Source organism: Enhydra lutris, unplaced genomic scaffold (assembly GCF_002288905.1).
Source record: "Enhydra lutris kenyoni isolate GAN:26980312 unplaced genomic scaffold, ASM228890v2 scaffoldscaffold65, whole genome shotgun sequence".
NCBI classification, from domain to species: domain Eukaryota; kingdom Metazoa; phylum Chordata; class Mammalia; order Carnivora; family Mustelidae; genus Enhydra; species Enhydra lutris.
This window is the reverse complement of record NW_019154149.1, coordinates 7,881,951-7,904,822: the sequence shown is the minus strand read 5'-3', so window position 1 is coordinate 7,904,822 and position 22,872 is coordinate 7,881,951. Positions and strand designations below refer to the sequence as shown.

At 41.8% G+C, this 22,872-nt stretch overlaps 1 protein-coding gene and 1 pseudogene across 5 annotated transcripts in view; one reads left to right on the top strand and one right to left on the bottom strand.

Annotated features, from left to right (window-relative positions):
- The window catches only part of LOC111158943 (MCF.2 cell line derived transforming sequence), a 112,354-nt gene that overhangs the window by 60,030 nt on the left and 29,452 nt on the right, over positions 1–22,872 (bottom strand). For 4 of the 5 annotated variants that reach the window (XM_022521281.1, XM_022521282.1, XM_022521283.1 and 1 more), the window contains exons 2-4: positions 17,289–17,357; positions 8,693–8,807; positions 7,001–7,091 (exon numbers count right to left, since the gene is read on the bottom strand). In XM_022521281.1, coding sequence (XP_022376989.1) covers positions 7,001–7,091; positions 8,693–8,807; positions 17,289–17,357 — 275 coding nt within the window. The remainder of the gene's footprint in view (positions 1–7,000; positions 7,092–8,692; positions 8,808–17,288; positions 17,358–22,872) is intronic. The other variant, XM_022521286.1, reaches the window with a different exon arrangement.
- LOC111158944 lies at positions 15,653–16,507 on the top strand (annotated as a pseudogene).

The following is a 22,872-nucleotide window of genomic DNA, read 5'->3' as shown; positions in this document are numbered from 1 at the left end:
AATGAGCAAGCAAATGACAACTCACACTCTCCGGAGATGATGAGGAGTAATAGGAAATGGTGGGGATTCTGGTGAACTAGAAAGCATCAGGCGCTGGGAGAGGGATGGCACTCACTAGTCAGTTTCAGCTGAATGTAAGACAGAAAGGTGGGCTTTGCCAAGTCACTGATTTCTCAAAAGAAGCCAGAAATCCAGATTTGTGTGAAACTTGAGGATCTTTAAAGATGGGAAACAAGTTCAAAGTTTGCTGAAACAAACCAGACACATCTTTGTGTTTCGACACGTTTGTCTAAACAAAACACATCTTTGGACTACCAGTTTGCATAATGTTTCATGTATCTGAATGAGGGCCAGTATCGATACTATATACTCTTCTGTGATCGCTGGCTAGGAGAATCTTGAGGGGACAGATCGCTGGAAAAATTTTAACCTGAAAGGCCATAGGGACTTAAGATCAGGTTGCATGTATTCGAGTGTGAACATACACATAGGTATAAAAAGTCCTTTTTTTCTATATGCAGATATTTATCTAAAGGTTTCAGGAAAATCCACTTTAAAACTAGCATTTAAATGAACCACCTGTCACCTATCATAAGGCGTATCCAATGTACCTATACGACAGCGAAGATCACTCAAGACCACCGAGCTTTTCCATTTCAGTTTGGGGATACTATATTTCTAAATTCTTTGCTGTGCTGCTTTAAGAATCTCTAATCTGTATGGTTATATAAACATGAAAAAGCACAATTTCTATTTTTTCCACAATCAAACCCTACATTTTACAACTATAAATCGTTTTTGAGAACCTGTCGAAAAAGCAAGGGCATGTGGGCAAAGGTCAGCCTTATTTTGTTTGTATTTTTATAAAAAGAAAAAGAAAGACGGCATGAGAGAGGAAACAGCATTGCTTTTAAAAAGCTTCTTGCACGCATTTTTTTTTTCTTTTTGGAGTGTCAACATGTGACTGCTTAAAGGCACTCAGTAAGATGAACACGCTGCCCACCTTCAACAGAGCTTGGAGCCATTTCTCTAGTCACTGCACACGGCCACTCCCCAGCCCTCCCCAGCCTGCCCCAGCCCTCCCCAGCCCTCCCCAGCCATCCCCCAGCCTGCCCCAGCCCTCTGCAACAGCTCTCACTGGTTCTTCAAGTTAATGGGCACAGAATTAACCAGCTCCTTCCTTTCCCACCTAGAGATGATTTACTCCCTTCTCAAGCCTACCCTCAAATTCTCTAGTTACATGGCCTTTACAACAGTCAGAACGCCAGTAACAACAAAAGGCATAAACCTGATGCATCGTTTCAGTACGACAGTCTGGAAATTAACCTAATTTAAATCCTTTGTGCGGCATCTAAGAGAGGCGATTCATACACCCTATACTCACTTGTCAGTTACTCTAGTTATTTCTTTGAAAATGTTTTCTACATTTTCTACCTCAGGGCAGAACAGTCCTGGGCAATATTCCTTCCTTGAGGTTTTGCCCTTCTTGTCTGTTCTCTTCCCCTCCCTCTCAATGGCTACAGTCATCGTGATTTCCACTGAGTGACCCGTTTAATCCTCTCTTTGGACTTTAGATCCACTGTCCCATCCTTTCAGGTGAAACTTATCATAGCCTCCAAAATCAGCCCAACTCCAGAGATCCCACAAGGTCAAACCACGGTGTCACCAGCAAGTTTCAAATTTTTCACTCTGGTCACGCCCACACATGTAAACAGAGCCAATGTATCTTCCACTATAGTTCTAGGTCTTGAACTTAATTGAATAAATTTCATTTCAAGATATGTATTCCTAGGGGCCACTTAAAGTAATTCATTGCAGAGAAAAATGGAGGACAGAAACAAAGTAAAAGAAACATATGCTCTTGCTTAAGGTCCAAACAAATGTCACCTGCGTAATAGTCCAGTATGAACACGTCCTACCTTCTCTAACTAGACTCAGAGCCTTTTCAGCTCAGTAGCCATGCCATGGTTTCCTTGGTAACCTGTATCTTGTGTAGAACAGCAGCAGACTAGATAGGTCTATTCAGTTAGAACTTGTGTGCTGTATTCACGTGTGTGCATATTAACATATGTGCATACAGATAGAACTAAGTTCAGCACTGAGAAAACATCTATGTATATAAAGGAATTAGGAACTTCCGGAAAGTTTAAGTCAGTTTCTTTTGATAACAAAAGTACCAATGTCAGTTGCACCCAATACCACTAAGCACATACACAGGCATTTCCTGCGCACTAGAAATTGTCTGTCTAAAGTCTGAAACTATTTACTCCCAAGTACAAAATCATGCGTAGAGCTGAAGATACAATTTTGTCAAGAGAAAAAGATTCACATCTTCAACTGCAATTTTTAAAATATCATTCTGTCCTAAAAGCTTTTTAAGAAAATAAATCATTCATTTACCCAGTGATTCATTTACTCTCATCCAGCAAAAATAAAATTCATACTGGTTTAGTTCCCTTATCTTACTTTTGATTCCAAATGTCTTTTTTTTTTCCTAAGGCTGATTTTTACTTTGTTTTTGTGTGTTGCCTCAGTTTTTTTAATGAGCAAGTGTTATATTTTAAATGGTAACATCAATAATGTTAAGTTTTCAAAGAAAAAGAGTGGCATTTAAAAGATGACCAGTTATTAAATTAGCCAGTGTTCCTTCACATTTCCCCAAAATACATCTAAATATCACTTTAGAAATTTGCTGGGAATTTAGCATACAAGTGAACCAATGAAGGGAAAAAAAAATAATTACAAAAGTGTTTGAAACCTATCTGAAAGAAGAGGTTTCTAAATCCTAGTCTACAACGAAAAGCAAGTCACTTTTTTTCCCTTAAAAAAAGAAAAGTTGTCAACAGGCTAGAATCCTGCATCTTTAAAGTTGGAATCTGGAGAACAGATGAAATCTGAAATATCTCAAATCATTAGACTTAAAATTTTTCACTTGAACAGTAAGTAACACCCAGGAAGGGCTGCCTTTTCAGATGCTGATGAAGTCGGCTCCAGATCTGTCCACGATAACATCCTCGCCTTGACCACGGTGAAAGAGAGATGAATCCTTTTGTTAGCTATTATTTTAACTAGTGATTTAAAGCTAGTCTGCCCAACGATTCAAAACTGTTCATACGGTCTGACTCAAATAACCTCACTAATGAGGCTTCTTCATCAACTGAATCACAATCAGATTTCTGAAATCACGTTCAACCTCCTGGACTCCCTTACATTTCCCTGTCAATATCGCAGTAATCACATCAAGGCAATTCATGCAAATACACATCTCCATTCTCTCCATCTGTCCTTAAAAGCCCCATTCAGCCTCAGTCTGTGCTATAGCACCATGCTGCAGCATCCCTGCACTTGAACTTGGGAATACAGGCTTTCCAGGACTGCAGGCAGAGCCCTTACCGCATTCCTTCTGAACCTCATCTTGCCTCTCGGGGGAGTTGCTTCTGCCATCTCGCCTATACACAAGAACACTCTTCTTTTCCAATTGTCAATGCAACATTGATGAAATATGAGCTGCTTCTGGGGTAGTGCTTAAAAGCGGCAGCCAAAAATCTCTGTCACACAAAGCTACCGTGGCTGCTTCCATTACCGCGGTGGCAGCTCGCAGAAACCCCACTACCCCTGATTAGTCAGCTGACAGAGCCTTCCCGGCTGCTCATTGTAATTCACAGGGGACACATTCCCCCAATTACTTAGCCAGATTGAGCCTCATGGATTAGCTCGGGAAGATCAGGCATGTCCTGAGAGTGGAGGAAGGAAAAAAAAAAAAAAAAAAACCACACTCGACTCTCCTCCTAGGGGCTTGCTGGGACTGGCTTTCTCTTCTGCGCAGTTTGCTTTTTAAGGTGGAATGCTAAGAATCTTTGTGAAGGTAGTATTAACTGATATCTTTATTCCTGTCCTACACTACCCGGCCCTATAACTTAAAATACACTTCAGGATTTGGGTTTTTTTAATATTATTATTAAATTCTATTCTGAGTTTAAGCCTTGTGAAAAGTCAACAGTTTATGAAATTTTGATAATAATCCAGAAAGAACACACCAACTTTTCCTGGGGCACCTGGGTGGCTCAGTCTGTTGAGCCACAAGCTCTTGGTTTCAGCTCAGGTTATGATCTCAGGGTCCAGGGTCCTGGGATTGAGCCCCATTTGGGCTCAGGCTCAGCACAGAGTATGCTTCATCCGAAGATTTTGCTCTTTCACTCCCTCTCCCCCTCCCCCTGCTCATGCTTGCTCTCTCTCTCTCAAATAAACAAAAGTTCTTTTTTTAAAAATTATTATTTATTTATTTGAGAGAGAGAGAGGGAGACAGTGAGATAATGAGAGAGGGGACACAAGCAGGGAGAGGGGGAGGGGAGAAGCAGGATGTGGACTCGATCCCAGGACCCTAGGATCATGACCTGAGCCAAAGGCAGACGCTTAAGGACTGAGCCCCCAGGCAATAAAAGCTCTTTTTAAGTTTTTTTTTTATTTTTGTGTATTTATTTGACAGACAGAGATCACAAGTATGCAGGGAGGCAGGCAGAGAGAGAGGAGGAAGCAGGCTCTCCGCGGAGCAGAGAGAGGAGGAAGCAGGCTCTCCGCGGAGCAGAGAGACCGATGCGGGGCTCGATCCCAAGATCCTGGGATCATGACCTGAGCCGAAGGCAGAGGCTTCAACCCACTGAGCCACCCAGGCGCCCCAATAAAAGCTCTTTTTAAACAATTTTGTTTCTAATCATTAATTATGAAGTATAACCTAACTGCATAGTTTATTTTGGAATTTACAAATTAAGGTCTTTAAATTGAGTTATATGATTATTTCAAAGATACTTGTTCAAAGTAATATGCCGAAGACAGTTACAGCTATGTACACAGGGGCAATCTGGACCAGAAATCCTTTCTGAATGCAACTCCTGCTCTTGAAATTAGCTTGCATTCAGTATTTATCTTTAATGCAAACTGCGCCCAATGGCTAGTTATGGTAGAGATGTAATTAATGTGCTCTTGAGTATGGGCATAGAAACTATACCACGAATAGAAACATTTAACCTGTTAAAAGGAAACAGCGCTTAATCTACGTGTCACCCTCACCGGAGCCCCCATCTTGCCTCACACCAACAATCCAGCAGTTAAGAGAATGAAGGGACCCTGAGTGCCAAGCTCTAGGCTGAACTATGGTCCATACTTCTCCATTGAAAGACCATCCCTAGGGAAACAGAAAGGGGACCTTCGCCTCCCAAGAAACAAATCACTATTACTCTGTTGACCCTCAACTAACAGGATCAAGACCAAATCTTATCTTTCTCTTTTAGAAGAAAAACAAGACTGTTCCAAGTGGCCTATTTGATTAATAGAAATAAAATCTTAACAAGAAATGAATGCCATGTGCCCAATGGTCACTCAATGAAAATTAATTTAATCAAGCGGATAGTTTGGGCCAAAAGAAAAAAGCTGGGCTGTGTAATAAAAAAAGTTTTATTATAACAAGCGTTTTATTTAGTATAAAAGAATCGTGAACCAAAATCTCAACAAGCCCAAGGATGGATGCTAAAAGGCCAGAGCGAGGTAAATGAATAGCTTTTACTTAACTTTGGCCCATTGACACAGCCCAACGGTATATTCTGGGCAGATGTACTCTCTCCAAAGGAATTTTACCTTTTTCTAAAAAAAACACTGAATGTATTTGTTTACCCACAAGTCATTTGGAAAACAATAGAAAGCAGCAGGTGGAAAGAGCACCAAATGAAGTTCCTGAAAATTCAGTTCTTGCTCCGCCTGGTTTTGCTCTGTCATCCCCAAACCCTCCCCTAAGCGTGTATATTAATGTAGTTCCCTCATCTACAGGACAATTACAATACCAATGTGAAAGGCAACGATGTGTTACAGGAAGTCAAGGTTTTGCTATTTTATTTTAGCAACTTGTGTGCATTTCCTGTTAACTCTTCTCCCCACTGCTTACCGTTACACACTTCTGTTAAAGAAACAAATGAAAAAACCACTTGGATTTGCTCAAGATGAAGAATAATTTGGGCTGGGTATGAAGAGTAATGATCTCATCCGTCGTACCATGTGAGCGCATTTCTTATGCTCAGCAGCGAGGTTAGTAGAGCAAAAAGAACACTTGGCTCGGAAGTCCAACACCTTAGATTTTTGTCTTGCTTTCACGACCAAATCAACTGCCTCGGGAGAGAGTGGCTTCCCATGTCAGTCAAGGAGACAGAATTTCTGATGGTTGATGATGTTGGGTTCTCAAAGGAAAAAAATATATTGATTCCCAGCTACTCTGGTCTGATGGAGGAAGTCAGCCACATGGTACTTCCCGCCAGCTCAGTCATCTACGGGTTCCTCACTTCCCTCTTCTATGAACAAGTGTCAGACAATGCCGCCATAACCCAGCTGAGCCGGACACCGTGAAAGATTATCTTGGCTGTGGGCAGGATTGCAGCTCTCGTATTTTCCTCTTAGGAACACTGTTTTCTCTGTCTGGGTCTCGGGAAGCTGGGAGCTAGATTCCGAAAGGGAGCTAAGTCGTATTATAGTTGAGTCACTTCCCTACTCTATCCCAGGGAGGGAAACGGTGAGAAGGACACACATCAAAATGTTAAAAGGTGTTTATTTGTGGATGGATGAATTATGACTACTACTTTAAACTCTCTTCTTTATGTTTTTCCATATACAGTGAGTACACAACAGAGCTATTTCCATTTAAAAAAAAAAAAGCTCCCATAAAAACTCACCTTGCTCTGAAAGGCACAGAGAGCCATGAGTCTCTTCTCACTCATAACTTGAACCACTAACTACTTATTCTTTCCCATTAGGTTTTATTTTGGATGAGCTGTTTAGCTTAATCTCCCCTACCAACCCTTCATACTTCCCCGTCTCACCATCCCATCTTTTTTTATTGTTTCATCGTGTGCTTTTATTGTCCTCATTGCCGAATACCAAAATATTCTGTACTCCCAGAAACAGAAAGCATTGTGTAAAACAAAAATAAAAAGCTGCTGAAGAGTGAATTGGTGCTTACTGAGATTTTCTGGAGAGAAATTTTGAGGGAAGACCATGTATCCAGTCTTCGATCAAGTATAATGGTAAACCGAGAGTCAGATCCATTTTGCCTGCAAGATAAGAGGAAATAATGTTGTTCTTAGTAACTACCCAAATTTGCTAGGTTGTGCCCTTAATTCTGACTGTTTCATTACATTTGATGTCTTTTTTTTTAAGATTTTATTCATTTATTTGACAGAGAGAGAGAGAGAGAGATCACAAGTAGGCAGAGAGGCAGGCAGAGGGGGAGGGGGAAGCAGGCTCCCTGCTGAGCAGAGAACCCAATGCAGGGCTCGATCCAGGGACACTGAGATCATGACCTGAGACGAAGGCAGAGGCTTAACCTACTGAGCCATCCAGGCACCCCTACATCTGATGTCTTAACTAAAGATAAATTTGGATTGGGAAAGCTATTAAAAAGTGCTATGCTGGAAAACCAATTTAATTCCATGTTCTACTACTCAATATTTAAAATTTCTTTTTTGACACTAACATCATTCTTTTAAATAGTCAAGTGATAGCATAATGCAGCTAGGTCACTAAAATGAATGTGACATCCTGCAATCTTGGGTAGGAGAAAACCTTATAGACAGCTGTCCTTTATGACATCAGATTTACCTTTTCGTGGCAATCCATCAAGAGCCAATGATCCATCCATTCATTCATTCACTCAGAAAAACACCATTAAATATAGGTTTCTATCTCGTCTGTTCCTTGAGAAGGCAGTTTAATGAATAATAAAACTTTTATTTGCCCTATGAAGATCTAAAAGACTTTCAAGCTTTAAGGGATGCACTACAAATTCAATTTCCGTGATTTGACTTCTGTTCACGCAACTCCATATTTTTACCATTGTAGATTTGTGGCCTCTCAGTCTTCAGGGTTAATAAACAGAAAATGTTTCCTTTAAAAACTTTTGTTTTCAACCTACAAGCACCTGGGTGGCTCAGTCAGTTAAGTGTCTGCCTTTGGCTCAGGTCATGGTCTCCTAGTCCTGGGATAGAGCCTCACATCAGGCTCCCTGTTCAGTATGGAGCCCACTTCTCCTCTGCCTCTGCCCTTCCCCTCTGCTCGTGTTTTCTCTCTCTCTCTCTCTCTCTCTCTCTCTCTCTCTCTCTGTGTGTGTGTGTGTCTCCCTCAAATAAATAAATCTTTAAAAAATTAAATAGATAAAAATTTTGTTTCAACCTAAATAAAATCTTCAAGGAAGCTTTTGAAACTTACCTTTTAAAGCATTCTAGTCTCAAATGACTTCTAATATCAAAAAGATCCTCCTAATAAATTCCAATATCACTCTTGAGTCTACTTAACATTTGATCTTCATATTTTACCCATGGAAGAAGAGCTACCCTCACTCTGGGCTAGTATGACTTCCTTTTAGGCAAATCAAAGCTTGAAGTATGATCATCATTTTCAACCTATGTTTTTCTTCATGAAGACAAATATCTCCAGACTCCCAATTTTGTTTTCATAGATCCTCAGTATAATTTTTATAGCAATTTAGGTAGCTGTTGGCTTCCCCTTCTAAGTTTTATTTCTTATCTGCTCTGACGGTAAGTCTTACAATCATAATAATAATAACAGTCACACTAAAAAACTCTTTTCCTGTTATTACATTCAAATAGGTCTCTAACACATACCAAACTGAAAGAAATGTAATGAAATACTATACCTGGCAATAGATGTCAAGTAAGTCAGCACTTTTGCTATCACTTCTTCTGGTATACATCTGAAATTACAATTTTCTGGGAAAGTAATGATCCAATCATTTTCCTTTCCCCGGCCACCTAAAACCATTTAAAAAAAAATCAAACAAATTAACAATTCATGTAACAGCAATGCAAGTAAGAGGATTTGAGAGGACAGTTTTGGGCCAATGTAACTTTTATAAGGATAATGGTCTCCACATAAATCAAAATGGCACCATGCCCTTAAGTTTAAAAAAAAAAAGTAGCCAAGGGGTGCCTGGGTGCTTCAGCCAGTAAAGCATCTGACTCTTGATCTCAGGGTCTTGAGTTCAAGCCCCACACTGGGCATGGAGCTTACTTAAAAAAAAGAAAAAAGTAGTGGAGTGTGTCTAAATGAAAACAGAATTTAAGAAAGAGAAAAAAGAGAGAGAGAGAGAGAAGGCAAACTGAGTGATTATACTCAGAAGAAATTTTCATGGAATTCATATAATTAAAAACACAGCTGACCCTTCATGCTGGACAACCAAGGGTACCGGGAAATAATGGTTTCTACACCAATGCTATGGGCCTCAATTCAAACTGGGCAACTTGATATAATCAACCATTTACATCTATGATGAGCCTGAGAGAATACAGGATATAAACTATAGGAAATAAGTGCTGTTCTAATGAATTTGTAGAATAAACAACATAAGCTTTAACAGCAACAACAGTATAGGACTCTTACTAATGCAAAGAAACAAGACCATGAATTCTCTGTGGGTTAAAATTCAATGTGCAGATAATCACGTCAAAAAATGGGCAGAAGACATGAACAGACACTTCTCCAAAGAAGACATACAAATGGCTAAAAGACACATGAAAAAATGTTCATCATCATTAGCCAACAGGGAGATTCAAATCAAAACCACATTGAGATACCACCTTACACCAGTTAGAATGGCCAAAATTAGCAAGACAGGAAACAACGTGTGTTGGAGAGGATGTGGAGAAAGGGGAACCCTCTTAGACTGTTGGTGGGAATGCAAGTTGGTGCAGCCACTTTGGAAAATAGTGTGGAGATTCCTTAAGAAATTAGAGTTACCTATGATCCTCCAATTGCACTACTGGGTATTCACCCCAAAAGATACAGATGTAATGAAAAGAAGAGCCATCTGTACCCCAATGTTCATAGCAGCAATGGCCACGGTCCCAAACTGTGGAAAGAACCAAGATGCCCTTCAATGGACGAATGGATAAAGATGATGTGGTCCATATACACAACGGAGTATGATGCCTCCATCAGAAAGGATGAATACCCAACTTTTGTAGCAACATGGACGGGACTGGAAGAGATTATGCTGAGTGAAATAAGTCAAGCAGAGTGAGTCAATTATCATATGGTTTCGCTTATTTGTGGAGCATAAGGAATAACACGGAGGACATGGGGAAATGGAGAGGAAAAGGGAGTTGGGGGGAAATGGAGGGGGAAATGAACCATGAGAGACTGTGGACTCTGAGAAACAAACAGGTTTTGGAGGGGTGGGAGTGGGAGATTGAGTGAGCCTGGTGGTGGGTATTGTGGAGGGCATGTATTGCATGGAGCACTGAGTGTGATGCATAAACAATGGATTCTGGAACACTGAAAAGAAATGTAAAAAAATAAATAAAATTTTTTTAAAAATTCAGTCTGTACCTACTCGAGAGCCCTCTACAAAGCATGGAGGATAAGGAACATTGAGAGTGAAAGCCACCTAAGTACAAGGATGAGCCTTACATGCGTTCAAGGTCCCACCCTACAGCTGGTCGAACAACTGGACAGAGTAGACACTCAGTAAATATTTAGTGCTAAATGGAAGCTGAAGGATTATTTAATGAGGAAAGTTACAGGGTGGTCTTTGAATTTAGCTTGGTACTAGAAATTCTGTGGTCCATATATACACTGGAGTATTACTCAATCATCAGAAAGGATGAATACCCCCAAGCTTTTGCATCAGCATGGACTGGACCAGAGATTATGCTGAGTGAAATAAGTCAAGCAGAGAAAGTCAGTTATCATACGGTTTCACTTACTTGTGGAACATAAGGAATAGCATGGAGGACGTTAGAAGGAAATGATAATCGAATTGGGGGAAGTCAGAGGGGGAGAGGACAGAGACTGTGGACTCTGAGAAACAAACTGAGGGTTTCAGTGGGGAGGGGTGGGGGGTTGGGTGAGCCTGGTGGTGGGTATCAAGGAGAGCACGTATTGCATGGAGCACTGGGTGTGCTGCATAAACAATGAATCTTGGAACACTGCATCAAAAGCTAATGATGTATTTTATGGTGACTAACATAACACAATAAAAAAATAAAAAAATAAGGATGTAAGGTTATAAAAAAATTCAATGTGCAGAGTCAATTATCATATGGTTTCACTTATTTGTGGAGCATAACAAATAGCATGGAGGACATGGGGAGTTAGGAGAAGGGAGTTGGGGGAAATTGGAAGGGGAGGTGAACAATGAGAGACTATGGACTCTGAAAAACAATCTGAAGGGTTTGAAGAGGTGGGGGGGTGGGAGGTTGGGGGAACCAGGTGATGGGTATTAGAGAGGGCACGGATTGCATGGAGCACTGGGTGTGGTACAAAAGCAATGAATACTGTTATGCTGAAAATAAATTTTAAAAATGATTTTAAAAAAATAGAGAAAGAGAAAAAAAAATATGTAAATGGGAGGGCACCTGGCTGGATCAGTTGGAAGAGCATGAGACTCTTTTTTTTTTTTTTTAAGATTTTATTTATTTATTTATTTGACCGAGAGAGATCACAAGTAGGCAGACAGGCAGGCAGCGAGAGAGAGGAAGCAGACTCCCTGCTGAGCAGAGAGCCCGACAAAGGACTCGATCCCAGGATCCGGAGACCATGATCTGAGCTGAAGGCAGAGGCTTAACCCACTGAGCCACCCAGGCGCCCCAAGCGTGTGACTCTTGATCTTAGGATTGTGAGTTCAAGCCCCACGTTGGGTGTAGAGATTACTAAAAAAAAATTTTTAACTTCAAAAAATAAGACAATGGCAAAGGAGATAAAGTGGACTGATAAAAATACTTAACCCCAAAGAAAGCAAAAATGGAGGGGAAGAAAACAAAGAACTAAAGGGGTAAATAGAAAACAAATATTTAAAAAAAAAAAAAAGAAAACAAATAGTAAGATGGTAGATTTAAACCCACTCATATGAATAATCACATTAAATGTAAATAAGCTTGACATCCCAATTAGTTGGAGATGATCAAATTGAATTAAAAAAAACTGAGACCCAACTATATACTGTATACAAGAAACATACTTAAGTTTTTAATGTAATCTTATTTTTATTTTTATTTATTTGTTTATTAAGATTTTATTTATTTATTTGACAGAGAGGGAGAGATCACAAGTAGGCAGAGAGGCAGGCAGAGAGAGAGGAGGAAGCAGGCTCCCTTCTGAGCAGAGAGTCCGATGCGGGATTCGATCCCAGGACTCTGGGATCATGACCTGAGCCGAAGGCAGAAGCTTAATCCAGTGAGCAACCCAGGCGCCCCTTATTTTTATTTTTTTAAGTATTTAAGTATTTAAGTATTTTTTATTTTTTTTAAGCCAGCCAGCCACCCCAGAAATACAATTTAAATAGGAAGCACAAATGCATTAAAAGGAAAAGGACAGGGGCGCCTGGGTGGCTCAGTGGTTAAAGCCTCTGCCTTCGGCTCAGGTCATGATCTCAGGGTCCTGGGATCGAGTCCCGCATCGGGCTCTCTGCTCGGCAGGGAGCCTGCCTCCTCCTGTCTCTCTCTGCCTGCCTCTCTGCCTACTTGTGATCCGTCTGTCAAATTAAAAAAAAAAAAAATCTTTAAAATAAAAAAAATTTAAAAAAAAAAGGAAAAGGACAGAAAAAGATATATCATGCTAGAATTAGTCAAAAGGAAGTTGTCTAATTTTAGACAAAATAGATTTCAGAGTCAGGAATATTACTACATATTAAGAAAATCATTGATTATCAAACTGTGGTAAATTCATCAAGAGAATATAACAATCCTAAATGCTTATGTACCTGATAGCAGCTTCAAAATACATGAAACAAAAAAATGGTAGAAGTGCAAGGAGAAACAGTCAAATCCACAACTTCAGTCAAAAAATTTCACCACTGGGGCGCCTGGGTGGCACAGTCAGTTAAGCATTTGACTCTTGGTTTTGGCTCAGGTCACAATCTCAGGGTCCTGGGATCTAGCCTTAAGTCAGGCTCTGAGCTCAGTGAGAACTCTGCTTGAGATTCTCACTCGCTCTCTCTCTCCCCCTCGGCCCCTCCCCCCACTCATGTACATGCTCTCTCTCTCTCTAAAATAAATAAATCTGGGGCACCTGTGTGGCTCAGTCAGTTAAGCAGCTGCCCTCAGCTCAGGTCATGATGCCAGGGTCCTGGGCTCTCTGTTCAGTGGAGAGCCTGTTTCTCCCTCTCCCTCTGCCTACTGCTCCACTACTTGTGCTCTCTCTCTCTCTCTCTCTCTCTCTGTGTGTGTGTCAAATAGATAAATAAATAAAATCTTAAAACAAAATAAATAAAAGGGGCACCTAGGTGGGTTAAGCCTCTCCCTTCGGCTCAGGTCATGATCTCAGGGTCCTGGGATCAGGCCCCACATCGGGCTCTCTGCTCAGCAGGGAGCCTGCTTCCCACTCTCTCTCTGCCTGCCTCTCTGCCTACTTGTGATCTCTGTCTGTCCAATAAATAAATAAAATCTTTAAAAAATAAATAAATAAAATAAATCTTTTAAAGAAATTTTAATAAAAATAAAAAAATAAAACATAAATTTTACCACCCCTCTCTCAATAATTGATAGAACAAGTAGACAGGAAATCTGCAAGGATACAGTACACCTGAGTGACAATCTTAACCAACATGACCTAATCGACATTAACAGAAGATTCCATCCAACAAAAGCAGAATACACATTCTTTCCTGGTGCACTTGGAAAAAAAACAAATTCATTCACTGCCTTAATCTTTACCAAGAGAAATGTGACGGAGAGTCCCCATTCCCAAGTCATCTTCTTGAATCAAATTATTACATCAAATGATAAATCTTCTAAGCTTAGAGAACAGGATGAAGATTATGATGAACAATGACAGCGTCTACCCAAGAGTTTCAAAGGAACTCGAAGGAGAAACTATACAACTCTAAACCAAGACATACATCAAAACATTAAACAAAAGGCCTCTATAGGTAGAATATGGCAGAGAACTAGTCATATGAGTATTACATAACAAGGGCACCTGGCTAGCTCAGTCATTAGAGTGTGTGACTCTTAATCTTGAGATCATGAGCTCGTTGGGCATAGAGTTTACTTAAGATAAAGACATAAAAAACAAATAAACAATATATAACATAAAACTTAACATATGTATATTATATTTAATATAACGGACTTTCCCAAGCAAGCTGGTAAGCACTCCAGTTAAAGACAGAACCAACTAGCACTTAGGAAAGCTTTATCTATCGAAGGAAAGAATGCATATAGGTTCTTATAAGGGTAAATTATCATGGATGAATCTATAAACTGTTACTACCACTGAGTACCTACAAGTGCCCCGCTAGGTAGTAAATGTGTGAGAAAAGAATGAGAGGGGCTTATATTCCAAATTGGAAGGTTTTAATTATTTTTCCACCGGAAACCCTTTCTTCACAAGAACCAATATGCTGAAGCATTTTGAAAACAATAACCAGAATCTTGAAAAAAATAAATAAATAAAAAGGGGGGCGTGCCTGGGTGGCTCAACCATTAAGCGTCTGCCTTCGGCTCAGGTCATGATCAAGTTCCACATTGGGCTCCGTGCTCGGCGGGAAGCCTGCTTCTCCCTCTCCCATTCCCCCTGCTTGTGTTCCCTCTCTCGCTGTGCCTCTCTCTGTCAAATAAATTAAAATATTCTAAAAGAAAAAAAAAAGAATTACCAAAAGCAGTTAAAGAAACTGTAGCAGAGATCTGGATGGGGGGACAAGGCTTGAGGGTTGTTCTGTATGGAACACAGGTGGGGATTTGAGGAAATCTCAAGAGTGACAATATGTCACACATTTATAGCACTTATAAGAATAAAACATAAAGCTACATTAATTAAGTCACCACTAATTCACAATTACCGTTAATTATAATCATTAAAGCAGAGGCCAGACTGAAGTGTCCAATTAGGATCATCTATAAAGTACATGCTTGTTTAGTAAACTGAGCATGCTGATATCACTTCAGGCGCAACAATAAACTACATAAAAGGAGTGAGATCTGTTCTTCTCAACTCCGAAGAAGCATTTATTTTCATGCAGACAATGCAAACTCGTAAATTTCTCGTATCTGTTTAGTATAATAATGTTTAATGCTATAGTTCAAATTAAAACTTGAAAGTCATTTGCTTGTCTTGAAGCAAAACTTTCCCTAGATTTCTGAATGAGTCCAAAAGAGAAGGAGGGTTTACCAGTTATCTCTCTAAGAATAAGGAATGCTACTGAGCCATACTACTCACAGCAGCCAGATGGTGGAGGCAACCAAGTGTCCCTCAGTGGATGAATGTAGTAGATACATGCAATGGAATAGTATTCAGTCTTAAAAAGGGAGGAAATTCTGACATATACTGACCTATACAGCTTGGGTGGACCCTGAGGATATTATGCTAAGTGAAATAAGCCAGTTACAAAAAGATTAACCCTGTATGATTATGCTTCATGTAGTACCTAGAATTGTCAAATACCCAGAGGCCCCAAGTAGAATGGTGGTTGCTAGGGGCTGTGAGGAGAAGGGAATGGGGAGTTACTTTTCAGTGGGTACAGAGTTTCAGTTTTGCAAGATGAAGAGTTCGGGAGATGGATGGTGGGGATGGCTGCATAACAGGGTGAATGAACTTGATGCCCCCTAACTGTACATTTAAAAATGGTTAAGATGGGCTCTCTTGGGTCCTCGCTTCCAAGATGACCAAGAAAAGGAGGAATGACAGTTGTGCCACAAAGGGCCACAGCCACGTGCAGTCTATTCATAGCACCAATGGCACCCACTGCGTCCCCAAGGACAAGACCATCAAGAAGTTCCTTGTTCGAGGGCGCCTGGGTGGCTCAGGTGGCTGAGCATCCAACTCTTGGTTTCAGCTTGAGGCATGATCTCAGGCTCCTGGGATGGAGCCCTGCATCAGGCTTTGTGCTGGGAAGGGAGGGAGTCTGAGCTTTCTCTCCCTCAGCCCCTCCCCCAACTCGTGTGTGTGTGTGTGTGTGTGTGTGTGTGCACACGTGCGCACGCGCGCGCATGCGCACACACATACACACACACACACTCTCTCTCTCAAATAAATAAATAAATAAAATCTTCAAAAAGAAGTTTGTGAGGCACATGGGTGACTCAGTGGGTTAAGCCTCTGCCTTCGGCTCAGGTCATGGTCTCAGGGTCCATGGATCGAGCCCCACATCGGGCTCTCTGCTGGCCAGGGAGCCTGCTTCCCCTTCTCTCTCTGCCTGCCTCTCTGCCTGCATGTGATCTCTCTCTCTCTCTGTGTCAAATAAATAAAATCTTTAAATAAAAATAACAATTAAAATTTTAAAAAGTTTGCTATTCAGACCACAGTAAAGACTGCCTCCGTCAGGGACATTTCCAAAATTAATGTCTTCCAGGCCTCTGTGCGTCCCAAGCTGTCTGTGAGACGTTACTGCGTGAGCTGCGCCGTTCCCAGCAAGCTAGTCCAGAATCTCTCCTGAAGCATGGAAGGACCCAACACGTTCACCCCAATTTAGACCCGTGGGTGCTACCGCCCACCACCTTCACAGAAGCCCATGTAAGGAGCTAAGTCCTTAAGCACTGAAGAGAAACTGTTCTCTGGAAAAAAAAAAATAAAATGGAGCTCATACACTAAAAAAATGGTTAAGGTGGTCAATTTTATGAGTATTTTTATCTTAAACTTTAAAAATTATATACAAATGCATATACACTAGTGCATATACATATATATTTTAGAAAAATAAACTTACTTTATCATGTGTAAATGAAAGCCTAAAAAAATAACTCAGTACGTGTTCTCAATTAGGCTGACTTGACAGCATTTGTAAGAAACACTTTAATCAGAGCTACGGTGGAGGAGAAAATCTCCAAGAAGGCACCTCAGTTGCCACCTTCCCTCTCAGCCTGCACCCACCTAGGTGAGCGCTCCTCGCACCTACCGTGCGGTTCCAAAGGCGCGCCTGAAAGTCGAATGCACGAGGGCGGGAAGATGGCTTTCATCACATATCTAAACACATTTAAAAACCTCTATCCTCTAAATGTCTATTCGTTAGCAACTATGCGCACATTGCATTAATGTTTATCAAAATAGTGCTTCTCAGCATGTGACTCTTGATCTCGGGGTCTTCAGTTCGAGCCCTGTGTTGTGTGTAGAGATTACTTAAATAAAAACCTAAAAAAAATAAAACAGTGCCTCTCAAACTCTGTATGTGTGTGCATACACACACACACACACACACACACACGTGTGTGTGTGTGGCTACTTATATCATAAAGCCCACACTCATTTTGCTAAGAGGGTCATACATTTATCTGGTCGAAATACATGAAAAGTCCACTTACCAGACAAGAAAGCAATATCTTGCATTAAAAAATGACTGATGTCCTTTGCACAGAGAAGCAGCTCAGTTTCTATGACAAACAAGAAAGGGACAGAGATGGCATGCACGTTAGAGCACAACTAGAAACATGCACATGATTTCTCATGATGCTGAAAGGCACCCTGGGGGGCCGCAGACGCACTGCTCCATCTCTTTCCTCCTCCCAGCTACACGGCAAGCAAATCGCACCCTTGAAAATACCACGGGGTAAGTAGGACCGGTGTCCATGTTCTCTGAACTTGAACGTAGGACATAAACTACTCTCACTCCCCGGAAAGCCAGGGACAAAGGTCTCAATTCCATAGGACATCCAGATTTATTTAAAGGGTAGACTGTCACATAGAGACATGGTGGCAGACTGTCTGCTACTTCTGATGACGCCTTTCATTCTACAAAGTTTATGATCAATTACAAAGCACTTCTCAGATCTTTTATCTTATTGCATCCTTAAAATATCCCTGAAGAAGGTATTCTTATCCCATCTCGGAAGTCAGGAGAAGAGTCAGAGAGAGTACAGTGGAGTGGTTAAGCGTGTTGCTTTGGGGCCAGACACAGGTCCAAATCTCAGCGTGTTGCATTTACTGGCCATACAAACACACCCTTGCCCTATAAACTGGGCACGATAATATCTACCTCACAGGGCGCTGTGCCAACTAACTGCAAAAGAATCGGCATACTAGTTGGTGTTCAGTCGACGGTAACGTACGAACTTGGCGTTGATTATCACGGGCAGAACAACATCCACGCGCTGTTTGGTAAGTTTTAGTTGCCCCAGATCGCAAGTGCTGATCTGTAATGTTCCATTCTGGTGAACTCTACAGGGGCTGAAAATCAAAGTCTACTACCTGCCTCTGGTCCATGAGCAAGGATAACTTTTTAAAGAAAATGGGTCATTAAACAAGGCTATTTTGGATTGCTGGTTTTAATGCCTGTGGTTCCGCATCTCTTACAGAAGCTGTATTTTCCACCGCTCTCTGACACAAAGGGCCTTCAGAGGCCTAGCATCAGGTGGTGTCAGGCCGATGGCACATTACCCTCCTTAGTGCTCCTCAAATCATGCCATATGGTTGCTGCTTACCAGAAATAATCCTGCTCAAGGGCATGAGAAAAACAAGTTCTCCGGGAGTCCACAGTAGACAGAGGAATGGGTTTCTGTTACAGAATGACCGGTCCCTCACCTAAATACTGATTTGAAAGGTAAAAACTTTAAGTGACAGGGCGCCTGGGTGGCTCAGTGGGTTAAAGCCTCTGCCTTCAGCTCAGGCCAGGATCCCAGGGTCCTGGAGTCAAGCCCCTTATCGAGCTCCCTGCTTGGCGGGGAGCCTGCTTCCTCCTCTCTCTCTCTGCCTGCCTCTCTGCCTACTTGTGATCTCTGTCTGTCAAATAAATAAATAAAATCTTAAAAAAAAAACAACTAAGTGACATGTTTATTTTCCTAAGACACATGCCATTAAAAATCTGCAACTTGTCAGGACATAAAAATCAATTCCTAAAACTTGTCTTGTAGGGGCGCCTGGGTGGCTCAGCGGGTTAAGCGTCTGTCTTCAGCTCTGGTCATGATCCTGGGGTCCTGGGATCGAGCCCCACATCAGGCTCCCTGCTCATTGGGGAGTCTGCTTCTCCCTCTTCTCGTTGTATTCTCTCTCTGTGTGTGTCAAATAAATAAAATCTTTAAAATAAAATAAAACTGTCTTGTAATGACAAGAAAGAGTAGACTCCTGACATGTGCGTTCACCTTTCTGGGCTTCCACATCCACACTGCGGAACAGTTATTTTTTTTCACACAGCAGGTCTCCTCAGCTAAAAGAATGGGTTTATGGCAGCCACAAACGTGGGTCCCACATGGACACGCTTAGGTGTGGAGACGTGGAGAAGGGGTGAGAACGGGGATAATGCAGAGATCTAGAAGTCTCTCTGCTCTTAGAGGCCTGCAAAAATGGCAATGCCCCACGTGTGTCGCATCACTTCCATGACATGGCATTAGACATTAAAACATTCCTAAATAATAAGACCGAAATTTCTCCCCTGTACTGATCAGAAGGAAGCTCTCTCGAGATCAATCAGTGAGTTCTATGTCAGAGGGCCTGTCTGGAAGTACTAACATCTGCAGCTTGACGCCCTCCCATTACCACTCAGGTTCATGCGTGACTACAGAGAGCGTGTCCTCTTGCTGTCCAATTTTTTAATCCAGTCATGTAGTAAGAGGCACCAGCACATAAAAATAAAAGGCCAAGGGCCGCAAGTGGAAGGACCTGGGCCTAGAGCCGACTCTGTGACCCTGAGCAAGACGCACCCCACTGCATGGCTCACTGTCCCCCATTCCAGAAGTGACTATGATAATGGCAAATGCTTTCTCGGGTCCCTCACATTCTAGGAGATTCAAGAGCAGGTAAAATCCAAAGTTATAAGGAAAACATACTGATGTTTCCATAGTAAAAGATCTCCCACGACTGTGCCAAAAAAGTCACACTTCCATACTAATGAAAAAGGATGAGATCGTGGCTGAGTGAGGAGAGGTCGCTACTTTCAGAAACGATCGAGTTCTGGACGGGAAACGGACTGAAGGGAGAGCACACAGCGGAGGAAAGGAGGCAGAAGACACAGGGTTACCAGTGAGTAGCCACAAACACAAGAGATGGTTGCTGAGAACAGAGAGAGAGAGAAGGGACTTCGGGGAGAAAGCGGACGCTGACCTTCTGGAATTTCCACACACATTTCCTCCTGAAATAAAAAAAAAAGTGAGAACAAATAGGATCTATAACGTTCCTCTAGCTGACCCTTTAAACTGTTTTACTCTGGGCATGAGAAATGAACAGCCTAGGTCGTGAAAATGGAATCAGGTTTTTTTACATTTGACAGGAGGCCCATGCGGAAGTCAAAGGCATGTGTTCTCACTTCGGACTAGTTGCTCAGCTGAGAAAGAGCTGACTGGGAAGCCAAAAAGAGGGCACGAACTCAACAGGTCATCTGACAAACACCCTAACCACCCCCCCACCCCGATGGAGGAGCTCTTCAGCTCTGTGGCAGAACCCCGCACCTGCACAGCCGAGCACGATCAAATACAAACTGCAAACAAAAGACTCATTCAATCTTTGCCGACTCATTCAATCCACACGTACGATTGGGAAGCAAAAGAGACCAGCTTTTACTGCCTTGACCATAAATCACAAACTCATCAGTAATATTTCTTCTTCTTCTTTTTATTAAAGATTTTATTTATTTATTTGACAGACAGAGATCACAAGTAGGCAGAGAGGCAGGCAGAGAGAGAGGAGGAAGCAGGTTCCCCGTCGAGCAGAGAGCCCGATGCAGGACTCGATCCCAGGTCCCTGAGATCATGACCTGAGCCGAAGGCAGAGGCTTTAACCCACTGAGCCACCCAGGCGCCCCTAATATTTCTTCTTTAAAAAAAAATATATTTGTTTTAGAGAGAGAGCGAGCAAGCAAGCACAAGCGGGGGAGGGGCAGAGGGAGGGGGAAAGAGAGAATCCTGATCCCATGCGGGGCTCAGTCTCACGACCTCAGCCGAAACCAAGAGTCAGACGCTCCACCAACTGAGCTCCCCAGGTGCCCTGAATATATATATATATAGATAGATAGATAGATAGATAGATATGTATATATATATAGATAGATAGATAGATAATTTTTTTTTTTAACTAATATCTCTTTTGTAGAAGATAGCTGTGCAGGGGTCCCTGGCCAGCTCAGTCAGTGGAGTTTGTGACTCTTGGTCTCAGGTCGTGACTTTGAGCCCCACGTTGGGTGTAGAGATTACTTAAAAAAGAAAAATGGGTTGGGGCACCTGGGTGGGTTGGTCAGTGAGGTGTCTGACTCTTGGTTCCAGCTTGGGTGCTGTTCTCGGTGTTGTGAGTTCGGGCCCTGCATTGGGCTCACACTCAGGACAGAATCTGCTGGAGATTCTCTCTCTCTCTCTCTCTCTCTCTCTCCCCCTCTGTCCCTCCCACTCATGGTCTCAAATAAATTAATGAACCTTTTTTTTTAAGAAAGGATTTGTGCAGGGGCGCCTGGGTGGCTCAGTGGGTTACCCACTGCCTTCGGCTCAGGTCATGATCCCAGGGTCCTGGGATCGAGCCCCACATCCGGCTCTCTGCTCAGCGGGGAGCCTGCTTCCTGCTCTCTCTCTGCCTGCCTCTCTGCCTACTTGTCTGTCAAACAAATAAAAAAAAAATCTTTGAAAGAAGAAAGAAAAAAGAAAGGATTTGTGCAAATAAGGAAACAAGCTCAGAATTCTAATATGAAGAATTTAAAAGTCCGAAAAGGTGCAGAAATCAAGAGTATATTTTGGATGGATGGTTCACAGAGAAGGAAGGTCTACCCATCCAAATTAGTTGACCCATTTTGGTTGTATCACTTGCAAAGATGGAGAACACCTGTCACCTTGATACAAGGTGCCCTTCATAAAGATGGATTTTGTATTCATTCACTTTCTTAAACAAACATTGATTGAGTACCTATTATGTGCTACATACTGTTAAGATTGGATAGATGTTCCGGGTAAGAGTATAGGTTCCTGATCACATACGTTTGTGAAATGCTGAGTGTTAAGTATACTGCAACCTTCCCAGCACGTACACATACACACGATGCAACTCCTTGGGCTATGTATGCAGAATGCGTACCTATTTGATCGTGCACTCTTTTGGTTGGTTGGTTGGTTGGTTGGTTAATTAGGCAGTTGGTTCACTGCTTGGTTGGCTTTTCCTCTGAGAGAGAGAGAGTGAGAGAGAGAGAGAAGGACAGAAGACAAAGCAACAGCAACAGAGAGAGAGCTATCCAGACTCCATGTAAAGAAGCATTTTGTTCTAAAAGTCAGATCTATTTGTAGATGAAATGAACCACGGTAGGTACAGAAAGCAGCCCTTCCCTATCACAAATGGTGCTGGAACAAAACCCAAGGTGCTCTTTGGTAAAGAGGCTGGCGAGGACAATCAAGTGTGCAGTTGGGTTGGAATAAACGATCTTTCAAGTTCTATTTCTCCAAGAGTCTATACCTCCATGATACGAGTATGTATTACCATTCCAAGGAATTCAAATTCTACTGATTTATCAACTCCTGTAGGGAAAATGATAGCTTAGAAAGTTAAGTAGGTGGTGGGGGGGGCGTTGGGCACCTGGATGATTCAGTCAATTAAATGTGTGACTCATGATCTCAACTCAGGTCTTGATCTCAGGGTCATGAGTTGAAGTCCCATAATGGGCTCCATCCTGAGCATGGAGCCTACTTAAAAAAAAAAAAAAAAAGAAAGAAAGTTAATTAAGTTGGTATCTATAAGCATTCTCATTTTCTTAAGATTTTGAAATCTTTTTATTTTTATTTTATTTTTTTTTAAAGATTTTATTTATTTATTTGACAGAGAGATCACAAGCAGGCAGAGAGGCAGGCAGAGAGAGGAGGAAGCAGGCTCCCCTAGAGAGCAGAGAGCCCGATGCGGGGCTCGATCCCAGGACTCTGAGATCATGACCTGAGCCGAAGGCAGCGGCTTAACCCACTGAGCCACCCAGGCGCCCCTATTTTTATTTTT